This window comes from Pleurodeles waltl, chromosome 12 (genome assembly GCF_031143425.1).
Source record: "Pleurodeles waltl isolate 20211129_DDA chromosome 12, aPleWal1.hap1.20221129, whole genome shotgun sequence".
Taxonomy (NCBI): Eukaryota; Metazoa; Chordata; class Amphibia; order Caudata; family Salamandridae; genus Pleurodeles; species Pleurodeles waltl.
The window spans coordinates 334,844,498-334,858,183 of record NC_090451.1 but is presented as its reverse complement, the minus strand read 5'-3'; the positions used below and the strand labels follow the sequence as shown (position 1 = coordinate 334,858,183).

The following is a 13,686-nucleotide window of genomic DNA, read 5'->3' as shown; positions in this document are numbered from 1 at the left end:
AGGGGGATGCCCCAGCACGTACAGGGGAACAAGTGGCTGAGCTGGCAGACCTACCTTAGCTGACCCATTGGCATCAAGAAGGGGGTCCTACCAGGGAGGAGTTCTGTGCAGAGCAGAAGGTGTGCCCTACTCTCATAGGTCTTAGGCAGCAGGCAACTGGCGCTGAGCCCAAGAATCACCTGATTTATTGGGAGAATGGTCTCTTGTGTAGCAAGCCTAAGGCTCCCTTGCTCGGGGAGCCCATGTGCTGGTGGTACCCCTGCACTTCAGAGCCTTCCTAGTGTGTTTGGCTCATGATGTGCCTCTGGCAGGACATTTGGGGCAGGGCAAGACCTTTGACAGGCTTGTCTCCCAATTCTACTGGCCCCAAATGAGAAAAAGATACAGATGCTTTTTGTAGGACTTGCCAAGCAACTGGCAAAAGTGGAGGGAAATGTAAATCTCCCCTCCAGTCCTTTCCTGAGCACCCCTTTCGAGTGGGTGGGCATTGACATCGTAGGGCCTCTGGACCCCAAGACATCCCTGGACAACAGGTTTATCCTGGTCTTGGTGGACCATGCCACCTGGTACCCTGAAGCTATCCCTCTGAGGACAGTGACGGCACCAATTGTGGCCAGGGCACTAATGGGGATCTTTACCCGAGTGGGTTTCCTCAAGCAGGTGGTATCTGACCGGGTACCAACTTTATGTTCATGTACATAAAGGCCATGTGGAAGGAATGTGGGGTCAACTACAAGTTCACCACTCCTTACCACCCCCAAAGTAACGGGTTGGTTGAGAGATTCAACCACACCCTGAAAGGCATGATTGGGGGTCTGTCAGACTCCATAAGGTGTGAGTGGGACGTCCTCTTGCCATGCCTCCTTTTTGCCTACTGGGAAGTACCACAGAAGATGGTTGGCTTTAGCCCCTTTGAACTGCTCTATGGGCACCCGGTCAGAGGACCTCTAAGTCTGGTGAAAGAGGGCTGGGAGCAAGCTCCTAGGAAGTTACCCCAGGATGTATTTAGAAACCAGACTGCCCACTTCAGGAAGATCGCTCAAGAGAACCTAGAGGCAAGCCTGGAGGACATGAAATGCTGGTACGACCAGAATACCACTCTGGTTGAGTTTCAGTTGGATTGCTGGACCCATTGGAACTGGCTAATATAGATTGGAGACTAGAGGTATAAATCATTTAGCCAGTAGATGCCATAGTTGAAACAGCAAAAGATGATAGACTAGGAAGTATGTCTCATGTGTTGTCTCCCATTTTATTTGTGTACATTAGTTTAAAGGGTTTTTAGTATTGGGCTGGTTGGGTCTTTTTAATTGGTTCTTGTAATTGTATGGGATTATTTATTAAATACTTTTCTAGATATTCCTTTTAATTAAGACTGATCATTGGAGTGTTTGAGTGCTTGTGGTAGACAGTTCTTGTTCCCCCCTAGGGGTTACTTTTTTATCACTACTTTTTTTTTCATCACTGAGTTTCAGCCTGGCCAGAAAGTGTGGGTCATGGCCCCAATAGAACCTTGTGCTCTATAGGACAAGTGGCCAGGGCCATTTGAGGTAAAGGAGTGCAGGAGTGATGTCACCTCGTTGGTGGACTTGCAGACTCCAAGGTACCCCAAGTATGAGGGACTCAGGTTATACTCCTACATGTGAACCGCCTCAAACCCCACTTTGAGAGATGTGAGTTATCCATGCTTCTAGCTACAGATGATGGGGTGGAAGATGAGTGAACCTCTCCCTGACCTCCTGTCTGCCAGGGAGCAGGATGGGTCAGTAGAAGGTATGGTCCTCTCCCCTGCTGTGACTCTAGAGCAGTAGAGTGACTGTCGCCAGCTAATGGGAGAATTTTGAACTCCGTTCTCACTCTCTCCAGGTGTCACCATCTATGTACGCACAATGTGGACACTGGGTACAGCCTCCCTGTGAAACACAAGGTTTACAGTTTAGCTGACAGAGTGAAGGCCAGCATCAAGGAGGAGGTAACCAAGATGTTTACTTTAGGGGTGATTGAGCACTCCAGCAGCCCTTGGTCCAGCTCAGTGGTTTTGGTGCCTGGTGCCACACCAGAACTTTGGACTACCGTGGGCTCAATACCGTCACCAAGACTGACGCCTACCCCATCCCTGGAGCTGAAGAGCTCATTGATCGGCTGGGGGCTGCCAAGTTCCTCAGCACGTTTGAGGTTGGTCAATTGGGTCCTAGCTGGGCTTGAAAACTTCAGTGCCGCCTACCTTGACGACATTGCTGTTTTCAGCTCCAGTTGGGAGGACCTCTGCAACCACTTCAATAGAAAATGTTTGTTGTGTACAGGTTGTGTAGACCAGAGTGGAATGAGTATTCCCTGTCAGTGGGATGGAAGCAGTGTCATCCATCTGCCTCTTGTGTATTGGAGGGCGAGCTACGTAAGTGATGTACAAGAGTTATGGAATGCGCACCGGGTATTGGTAGGCATGAGCGATCCAAATCAAGGTCCGGGATGCAATTAAAGTCTCCACCCGGTAACAAGAGCCCAGATTATTGTGTATCAGTGCAGGTGTGAGGTATCTTAAGAACGAGGCCTGGTTGACATTGGGGGCATAGAGCAAGATGAAGGCTATAGGGAGTCCATCCAGTGTGCCCTTTAGGATGGCATATCACCACTCGGGGTAAGTCTTAGTTACTCTTAGTGTGTGTGTGTGTGTGACCTGCAGTGGCACCCCAGTTGCCACCCAGATAATGGTGCCCAACCCCCAACCAGTGGTGGCGTGCATTTTTAACTAAAGGGACGGAGACTATATTATTCAGGTCACTCGAGCGAGAGGCTCCTGGACAGTCGAACTCCTAAGTTCATATCTTCCCCGACTACACTGTAGAGATGCAACATTGCAGGTCACCCTTTTTGCCCATGAAGGGGTGTTTAAGAGCGCACAATGTCAAGTATGTATTGCAATTCACAGCCACGCTCTGAATAATGCAGGAGGAGTCCACGACACTATGAGCATCCCCGACGAGGGATGATCATGGATAGAGCGCAAGCAACTAGCTGCTCCACCTGGGGAGGCAGCAGATTGCCCCAACAAAGGAGCAGCCGGCAAGAGAAAGGCTCTGTGGCCCCTGGAGCCCACTGCTCACCAGCAACGTTTTAACACCTCAACAGGTGACTCACCCAGGCCAGGCATGACTCCAAGATGCCAGGGACTTCTCCTTTACTAAGGGTAATGGGGCCCCAGGGAGTGCTTTCAGACCAGGTCTAGTATTGACCTTTTCTGATAGAATATCCTCTTTCAGGGAACCTGTGACAGCACAGCGGTCCTAATGTCATCCTTCCTCCAGCTCGTATCTCAAACTACCCAGGCTCACCTGCTCTGAGTATGGCAGGAATACCCAGATGTGGGTCCATGCTCCCTGTTCCATTGGAACTAAGCATACCTGGCTAATAAGCCTTAATAAAGGATGAATACTGGTTTGCATATGACTGGGTCCAAACTGAGGTGGCATGATGGATGAAAAACAATGAAATGGGATGCTACCCAAGTGACTGCCAGTGGCTTGCATTAATTCAAGCATTCCATCCATCACTTTGTTTTTGGAACCCGTCTTAACCAGGCTGAACATTTTAGCTCTGGGTCTAACACACGTTCCATACAAATGTATTCTTAAAACATAGTACAGTAATTAAAAGAAAAAAATCCAGCTATGGCCTACGTTAACCGGAACCCACCTGTTGTAACCCCATTGTTACACAACCTATATTCACATCTGATTACTCCTGGAATTCACAGCTGAAACTTCAGTAGCTCTCCTGTATGCAGCCCAGCCTATCAAATTATATGCTTTTGTTTGGCTGTTTGGCCTTTTTTGCATCACTGCTGGCAATCCTGACCTGATGTGTTCACTGCTACTAAACTTGCATATGTTGACCACTAATTCATTCTTGTCTGATGTAGCGAACACTAACATTATTAGTAGCTCGGGGTGATTTCCAATAAACAGAAGTAGCTCATTACTTAAAAGGTTGGATACTCCTACTTTAAACATATTTGTATTTCATATATATAAAAAGTGGCACTTAGAACTAGCCCATTGTGTTAAGAGAAAATAAAATAAAAATGGTAAATTTCATGATAAGGAATTCAGCACATCCATAATTTATTATTTGCTTGTTTCTTAAAATAAAACGTTTTTTTCCTTCCCTCAAGCAGATTCAAAAATAGAAGATTATGGTACATGGGGCCCTTTATAATGGAAAGTAACACATAAATCTTGTTTTGGCTAACTAATGATACATTTTCGAGGCTGCACTATTGTAAAGCATCAAACCTCCATGCTCTTTGTATAAAGATAGCCTTTTTTTGCAGATCACAGTACTGTGTAATTCTGTATGGTGCAACCTGAGGAAAAAATCTTATTTAGCCTATGAATTTGTATGTAAGAATTCTGCGAATTGAGATGTTAACACATGCTTAATTATTTTTTTCAGTTGCTTGAAGAAAATGATCAGCTGATACGGTGCATTGTTGAATATCAGAATAAGGGAAGAGCAGTCCAGTGTGCTCAGTAAGTAATTGCTTTGAAATTCTATGCTCCTACTACTTCTCTAAAGTCTTATCTGTCATGTACTTATCTTTGTACGTGCGTCTTTACATTCTTAAATTGGTAACTTGCATTCAAAAGTCAAGAAATTTAGGGAGGAAATTTTAAAGTACCTTCTGGAGCTGAATATATGCCTCAAATTATTTTTGGGGAAGCTTGTTAGGTTTTGGTGTAGTTCACGTCTTGTGTTAATATGTTAAAATTGGCAGAGAGTATCCCAGTTGAGCTGTTATCTAGCGGACCTAGACAAAAGAAGTAAATATCAGCAAAGCCAATATTTATCATTTTCATTCAGTGAAGATGTTCAGATGTTATAAAGGTATACCGTCCTAAGTAGGATTGTTCTGGACATTCACATTCAACCTGCCAAAATTTTAAAAGCTCTATTATAATGGAATTCTGGTTCCAGTTGAATATTTTGTGAAAATGAAACCGGCACGCCCAAATGAATATTTAGTAAGGAACTGATTGTGTTGTGAGGCCTTTTTGGGCCCACTCTGGTTCTCGAGCTTAGCTTAGTTTTATAGTTTACATTTTACACGTTTTAAGCTGACATTGCTTTTAGAAATGACATTTTCACACTTTATGCTTGCACAATGATACTCTGAAAAGACGCTGTATGTGTTGCTTGTTTTTAGTTTCTCAACATGTAATCTGTACAAACTATTCAAGGTTAGGAACATAGAACTAGATATCCTAGTGCTTGCCCGTTCAGAAGACCGCTTCTAACATCTAGACACATCATTGCATCAGAGCTATGCCTCTAACACAGTGTGGTTTTGATTATATAAATGGTGCACTGACCTATCTGGGTCAGAGGAGAACTCCGGCCTCTACTGCCCTGGAACTGAATCCTGTGTTTGACATATAGCTTTGCTGATTCTGATCTTCTGTCTTGCAGAGAAGAATTGCCAACTCCACTCTAGACCAGCTCCCTGGCTGAGCTCTCCAAGTATGAGGGATTCAGGTTATAATCCTAGGTGGGTAAAGGCAGAGGGTACACCCGCTATGTTCTCAGAGTGTGGGTGGTGATAGGTAGAAAGATATAGATCCAAGATTACAGTGGTTGGACTGTTTATTCTTTTCGCCATGTTAGTAATGCTGGTTGCAATGCTTTCTTTCATCTCCCTAATAATCACAGCTCATTCTTCCTATGCAAGAATACGATTGTTTAAATAAATGTTTGAAAACCTGTATTCGTATCTTTCTTGTGTTTACCCTGGACATGCATGAGTAGAACAACAAAAGGGGTAAGATCTGTTTTCACTACTTCCTTGGGAGTCAGAGCATTCTGTTAGAGGATGTTGAAACAATCTGTTACCCTGAGAAGGCTGGGGGTTCAGGTGAGACTGGGAAATAGCTAGGAACAGGGTCAACAGTTCCTGATGGTGTAGACTGACTCATTCCTCTCATCCTGAGGTTCTGTCGCCCTAATATTCAGTCCTACTTTTTTATGGGAAACATATCAATTGTTTTGCCTCTTGAGTGTTTTGGACTAACGTGCTAGTTACTGCTACACAAAGACCGAAAAACTAGTGGCCTAATAGATTGTATAGTTGCTGTACAGGATTCATTCTGCAGAGCACTTCTACATCCCTCCCTTAGTCTCACACCAATTGGATTCAATCAGGATTAAATAAAACAATGTCTCAGTAGTGAAAGCTATTAATTGGCTGAAAGTTCTCTAAGGTGCATGACCTTTTTCAACAGTTGATTAGTGGCCATGTTTATGTATGCCTCCTTCCCCAGCTCATTCTAGTTGTCTATATATAACTCATTTTGTAGAAAATCTGTAGAATGACAAAGTTGAGGCTGTCCCTAAAAAAATAAATATATATATATATATATATATATATATATATATATATCACTAGAAGAATACAACCTCCTGTTCTAGCTATCAAAGTTTATGAATAATTTCCAGCCATCAGTTTCACAGTCCGGAGACTGAAGATGTGAATCTACTTGATAAGTTATTAAATCTTTGAAGCTAGCAGGTTTGTCCAAAAGGAAGAGCATTCTGAGCTTGGTAATTAATGGGTAGATTCAGTGGTTCTGTGAGCAAAGTCTCTGGTCCTATGAATTCCAGCATCAGTGCCTAACTTGCAGTGGCCACCCCTTCTACTTTTTAGCAAATTATTATTATTATTTTTTTTTTTAATAAAGCTTTATTGTTGGGCGTACTGCTGGGCCCTTGCCCTTAAAAAATAAATAAACACCTTGGCTTAAATTTAACAAAAACAAAAAAAAAAAAAACATTTTTGGTCTCAAAAAGCATGCATTGCCATAGCAGTTCCTGACACTGAATGCAACTGCTTTATGTGCAGGGGTGTTCCTTGTGAAAGGGCAGAATGCTGTCATTCATAGTAAAATTGGTCAGTGGCTGAAATGGGGTGAACCACTGCCCCATGCTGTGTGCTCTATTAGGCGGGCTAAAAATGTGAATGACGCAACAACAGACCAATGGATGAAGATGGCAGGCTGAAAGGCAGTTTGTTAGTATATTACATAAAAAATGTTAGTAAAATCAAAAAGTCTTGGCTAGCACCACACCTAAGAACTGTTGTCTTCTATAAGTAGTTGTTTTGCGTGCTGCTATAGAGACCTAATTAAAAAAAATTAAACAGAGCACTGCCTTAAAACGGTCCGTCTTCCTCACCTATGCTTTAAAATAAAAAATAAAATGCAGTACTTAAGTATCCGCAGGGGTGTGCAATTTAACAAAATATCTACTTGTCCGTGGGACAGGCTGTGTCCTAAATCTTCAGGTCCTGTTATAAATAAATAAATCTACTGGTCCCTTTGGTGCCAATTAATTCAGTGACAAATTATGGCAGCAATTTCATTATATAATAGCCCTTATAGCCTCTCTGATTATACCAGCGCTCTTACTATAGTACAGTTTGAATACTACCAATTTCCTTTTGCCACCTTTCCATAGATCACATGCGGGGGCCGAAAGTAGCAGTAAACAATAGTTCCAGGGATGGAATGTCCACATGAATCTGAGCAAACCTTCTAGCTTGCATGTTTTAGGGGTTTTCACCAGCTCTTGTTTGGTATTTTTCCATACTGAGAAAGGCTGGAAATTTTCTCCTGACAAGGGCAAAAGTAAAACTTCTCCAAGGGTTGGGAACAAAAATGGTTGGAGGAGAGTGAACTTGTAAACACTCAACAGATATACGCATGAGCAAATCTACGCATTCATAGTTGCTTGTGCTAAAATGTAGTTCACAAATATGTTCTATTAGTACGATTTTCTGGCCTACATCTGTAAATTTTTCACAAAATTCACAAGTCTTTACTAATGCAAAGATATTTGACATGGGTGCACTTTGTGACTTTCTTTAAGAATTCGGCCTCTAATTAGGTCTGACGTTAACCAACACTTTTTGTTAAAATTCTGTCTCTCTATCCACATTATGCTCTTTCACAAGGAGCATCTCTGCATACAAACTAGTTTTTTTCAGTGCAATGTGTGCTTTTTGAGACCAAAAAATATTCTTTGTTTTTGCCAATATTTATTATAAAGGTGCCGGCCAGCAGCTCCCACAACAACGTTTTACAAAAACCATGTCACGACAAGACACGCATTGGCAAAAACAAAAGGCTGACCACCAATGTTGGACCTATTGGCTTTGCCAATTCTTGTTTATTTTCATGTTTCCCAATAATCTTGTTAAATAGGATTACACTGATCTTCCATTAAATTTTTTTTTAGCATGCATCAACACCTTTTACTAAAGGTTGCTTCAAAGAAATGGTAACAAAGTTCACAATAGATTACCAAAACCTCTTTTTCCTCATAGAAATTTTTTAGTGAACCTCTTATTCTAAAAGCTAAGAATCTGACTTGAGTTCAAGCTTATTCAAATATCTGCATCTGATTAGAGAGCATTCTGGGAAAATTATACGTAGTTTCGTCATTTTAAACTTTTCAAACATCTCTACACATTTTCATAATGGAGCCAGTCTCATTAATGCAGTCCAACCTTACATTTTCTTAAAGTGCCCGCCCTAATAATAAAGGGTTTGCATAAATGAGCCATATATACAAGTTTGAACAGCATTAACATATGGACACACATATTACTCTAACTGCAGACAATGCCCTTCTCTGATCCATTATTTGGTACTGTAAACTGGCAGCCAAGGGTTTTGTGACGCTGGGGGTTGGGCCTACTTGTCCTACGGACAAAATAAACATGAAACATGTAGTCCTTGACCCCAAACAATATGTCCTGGGTGTTGGTAGAGCTGCCTCACTAAATGTTTGGGAACTCTGCCCAGCTGAAGGTGGTAAAAGGGTGCACTAGAAAACAGAGGATTATCTAACAAAAAAGTAAAACCGTACCCAATCGTATTAGATTATCTCTATGAAAAATAGTTTTTTTTCCTGTTCCCTTATTAGACTTGAGACGGTACCAAATGGCAATTCACAAATAAGTTCCATATTTAAAAAATATTTAATTTAGTAGACTGCAGTCTTCTATGTCTGCAGCAGAGGCCTTCTCTACTGAATGTCTCCCACAGCATTGCATCTTTAATGTACAGTATAAAATATTTTATGAATAAGAGATTAACTCTGGTGTCGGGGCACCAGCATTTAACTCAGTGGTGAGGGGTGAACATTCTGAAATTAATCTTAGGGGGTATTTGATATAAAACTACTTAGGCTGTATACCATCCCATTGTTTTTCGTCCTCTTAGTGCCATCAGAGACCAGTAGGCTCTTTAATAACCCTGGTAACCTTGTATGGAAATAAAAACATTTTTACATAGCATTCTTGCATAGTCTTTGCTCTGTGTAATGGAAGCAACACGCAATATTGTAGTTCACATTGTTATATAATCTTGTTTCTGTTTTTGTAGGTACCAGCAGATTTTGCACAGAAACCTTGTTTATTTGGCAACAATTGCAGATACTAGTCCGGGTACTCTCCCAAAAAGTGTCTCGGGGGATTAACACAGTAAATTCATTGGCACAGTAAGTTTTTATTTTTCCTTCATCCTTTTGGGCATTTCTGGTTCTAAACGTGTGGCTAAGGAAAGTATATATCACTCTGGGGGAGTAGCCACTAACCCCAGAGTAAATGAAATGAGTCTAGCAACTGTCTATCCAAGCTCTAATTTTGTTTTTTGTTCCAGTACCTGGCAGTAGTAAAGGCTTCTCTTTGCAGGAATCTTACCGCTGACTAGAGATCAGGATCACCCTAACTGGTTCTAAGGTCACCTGTTGTGCGACTATGTAATGTCAAGGTAGCAATTGGCTGTTTTTGCATATAATTCCAATTCATTCTTACAGCTACATAATTAGAAAATTATCGCCTCCCCTCAGAAGCTCCGATAGGATTATTTGGAGATCAGCATGCATCATATCAAATGCAACACCATAACCAAAAAGGTATATTGTGCAGTGTCTAATGTAGAACATGAGCTTTGTCTAATATAGAATATGTGCACAATAATATACATTTATCATCTTAGGATAAAACTTGAGGCAGTGCGTATGTCCTGTGTTAGGACACTGCATCACACAACAATACTCGGAACACATCTGCCAGGTGTTTTGCAGTACTGAGTCTTTTACATGTGCCTCACCAAAGGCCATACCCATATATTTTTTTTTTTGCAGGCAGCCCACAGGGGTTGGCTTCAAGTGCTTTTCCTTTTTGCTGTTTGCGCCTTTCTTCCTTGTAGAAATTTGCTTTGGACTGTTTTTTTAATTCAGTTTCTACTGAAGAAATTGCCTCCACCTGTAATGTATACTTTCTGTGAGAGGTTTTAAACAGGATATTGTATGTAGCAAGCAGTTTATTTGGGGGGTGTTGCTGAAGAGCTGATCCTCAAAAGATTGTCACCTTATGTCTGATAAACCTACATCTGTGAGTTCATGCATAGGTTTTTTTTTGTTGGAATTAGGTTTATCTGAAATCACTGAGAAACTCTTTCTGGTCAATGTCAAAGAAGCAGTCACATCATTTGGGGTTTAAACTATGCTCCTTCTTTCCTGAGGTAATGGCGGAACTTGATCACTTAGCTTAGTTGGCAAAACATCAGATGCAACATTATTTTCTCAACATTTGTTTGAGCCAGTAAAGGAGATTCCTCTGCTAGTTCTGGACCTCCATCCGAGCCACAGCCAGATGTTCCATACAAAATTTCTTGAAATGGTCCTTCTATGCGATTTATTGCTTAAGACAAAAACAATTCTAATTCTCCCTGTGCTGATTCTGAACAAGTAATCCACAGCACAAACAAGTTTTTAAGGTTATGTCAAATGCAAATGAGTCTTTAGATTTGCGACCATGTTCTACAACTTGATAACTTAAAGTTTGCGTCAACTTCTCTGCACTTTTTTGCGGGTTGATATTTAGGCTTTCTTTCACCTCTTTCTACAGGGACACTTTAAAAAAAAAAAATTCATTGTTCAGTTAGCTTTACAAAATACTTTCTCATTCTTGTGGGCATGATGTTCTGATTAATTTTCTTATCGCAAATTCCTCACCTTCTGAATACTCCTTGATGACAGATTAGATCTGGAAAGTTTTCTCAGCACTGCTTGTGCGCACCAGCAGGTGATGTCGTGTGGCTCCTCGCCTACTTCGACCTGCCCCAAAAGTGACACTGGAGCCACATAGAAATGCTACCCATGTGTGCTTTTACTTCTTTCCACACCTTCAGGTACAGATCCAGGCTTGCTCACAAACTTTTGCCTCTTGTCTGATGAAGTTTTTGTTCCACAAATATTTTTCCAGTTGGCAAGGGACATGTCCCTACCTACAACAGTAGGGTGCTAGGGACTGTCACAGATGTCAGTGAGTGATCGCATTAAAGTATGTGTCTAAGGTTGTCACATGACTCAATGGCCTCTGGCAGCTTTGTCCGGGTGAAGTCTGAGGCGAACGGGCAAACTCTACATTGCTGAACACTGAAAAAAGGCATGTGGGACCCTCTCCCAATCGAAGTCGAGAATGCGGCCCACATACACTCGTGAGCATGTTCTTGCAAAAGTTCCTCCTTGTTCAAAATCCCCAGGTAAGTCCAAGAACAAATACAATATGATGAAGCAGAATTCTTCTCCGTCCTGCAGCTCTCTCTGAGAGGTTGTGAAAATGACAAAGTGCATCTCTGTCCTGATATCCTCCTGGGGACGCTATTCCACAATTGGTCCCAATCCAGCCAGAGTTCCTGGGTCAGTCAGTGATGCATCAGCATCTAGACCCTTTCAAAGTAGCCATGCTGGCAATCTACAGCACTCTTTCTGGCGTGTCCTGGGCCCCACGGATCCTAGGAGGGCTCCAGTCAGGTTACAGTCAGTGTATCTGTCCTCGATGCAGCCTATGCCTCTTGCCCCCACTGCAGGGTCCGTCCCAGTACCCCTTTCTGCTTTGAATCTGGCCTCACAATCCATGCGTGTTCCTGCAGTGTCCACACTGGTTCTGAAACCGGAGTAGGACTCTATTGTGCTGTTCAATTCGGAGATGAATCCACCACGCCCTTGAGGGACATCTCTTCCTTTTCCTGATCCAACACAGCCAGCCCAATTTAATTCTGGTCCAGAAACCAGAACATTACCACTGCCCAGGAATAGCCATCAAGTACTCCAAAAGCTACTTGGCTCAGATTCAGAACATAGTCTGGGTGATGGTACTAGAGATCATGGCGATGATGCATCCCACTACTATGATGATGATGATAACCACCTTATGGCTCTACAGGAGGCCAGTGGCTTGGACACCTCCTCTTACACTGGGTTAGTTGGAAAAAAAAACCCGCACCGCCCCCCCCTCCCCCCTTCCCCCTCAACAGAACAATCCTCTTCTTTTGCTGTAATCATCCAGCGTCCAGCCAAAGTTCTTGAATTGCAAAACCTGTCCCAGGTGACCCTGCTTTCCTCGTACAGCATTCCATGCCCAAGAGCCTAGTCCAGGCTTCTGCCAGTAGGGAGCACCAGAACGTATTCCCTACAACTACTCCTACCAGGGAGGTGAAACTTATGGAGGCATTTGGGAAATTAATAATCTCCTTAGACAGTCTGGCACTTCGTTCAAGTCAATGTCAGGTGCCTCCTTGGATGATACTTGCAAGCACTGTGGAGCAGGGTCAGTGGGATCTTGCCAGCAGTTCCAGATGAATTTTGCTCTAACCTAGCTTACCTAATTAGTCATCTACTCTAGATTGTAAACTACTGACTACTTAGGCAGGGCAGTCAGTACCAGCGTAGTGCTTTGGCACCATGCATTGATGAGATTCACATATTTTTCGAGTGATGTCCAACTGTCATTCATGTTTATGCCATTTGATGGCACCTGGCTCTTCGGAGTCAAAGCCAACTCTGCACTGTAACACTTCAAAGCAAGCAGGACCAAAGGGCACTTCTGCAACCTTTTTCCAACCATGCAGATGTGTCCTAATCAATTTTGTATCTTTGTAGGCTTTGCATGGGGTTTGTCACAAAGACGACACCAAGGCCCTGCACCTCCGCAAAAGACCCCTAGTCCTTTTGAGGCCTTGGATCCAGGCTTTATTGGGCAGCATACTGCTCAGTTCCCCCCAGCCTTCCCCCACCCCTTCAGCTTCCAAGACATTTAACTTGCCCTCAGCTGCACAGTTGGGAATATTACTGGGATTTAATGCATGTGAACTTGAGGCTGGGAGACCTATGGGGCCCACTGGGACCTTCCTGGCAATGAGAGGGGGCTTGCCCTCGCCACAGAGACTTTCTGGCCCTTTCCCAGATGATTCTTCATCTACCTTGTCCACATCCCAAGAGGTCCACGATAATGACCAGTGGTTTACCACTGAATTCTGTCGCTGGCATGTTCAGATGCAGGCTTCTACTTCAGCCTTGTTGGATGAGTGGACTCCCTTGCGCAATTGACTGCATGCTGCAGTCATTTACTATGCTCTTGGCAGTAACTGCATGTGATGAACTCGTCTGTATCACTGTACTTTGGTTTTCTATGTAACCGCAGAACTAGAGTGCACTGTTATGTGTTCTGCTTAACATCAATAAAAAAAAAAGTGCCTTCAGCAGCACATTACCACCCGAGTGGCGGCAGGATAAGTTATTACCTCCATGTGTGGCATAGTATTACATATTACAAATTGGTCCCCC

The 13,686-nt window shown here is 42.8% G+C and overlaps 1 protein-coding gene across 2 annotated transcripts in view; it reads left to right on the top strand.

Annotated features, from left to right (window-relative positions):
- Positions 1–13,686, top strand: part of SS18L2 (SS18 like 2) — a 67,697-nt gene that overhangs the window by 34,140 nt on the left and 19,871 nt on the right. For both annotated transcript variants that reach the window (XM_069216470.1, XM_069216471.1), the window contains exons 3-4: positions 4,453–4,529; positions 9,438–9,552. In XM_069216470.1, coding sequence (XP_069072571.1) covers positions 4,453–4,529; positions 9,438–9,531 — 171 coding nt within the window. In that variant the 3' untranslated portion in view covers positions 9,532–9,552. The remainder of the gene's footprint in view (positions 1–4,452; positions 4,530–9,437; positions 9,553–13,686) is intronic.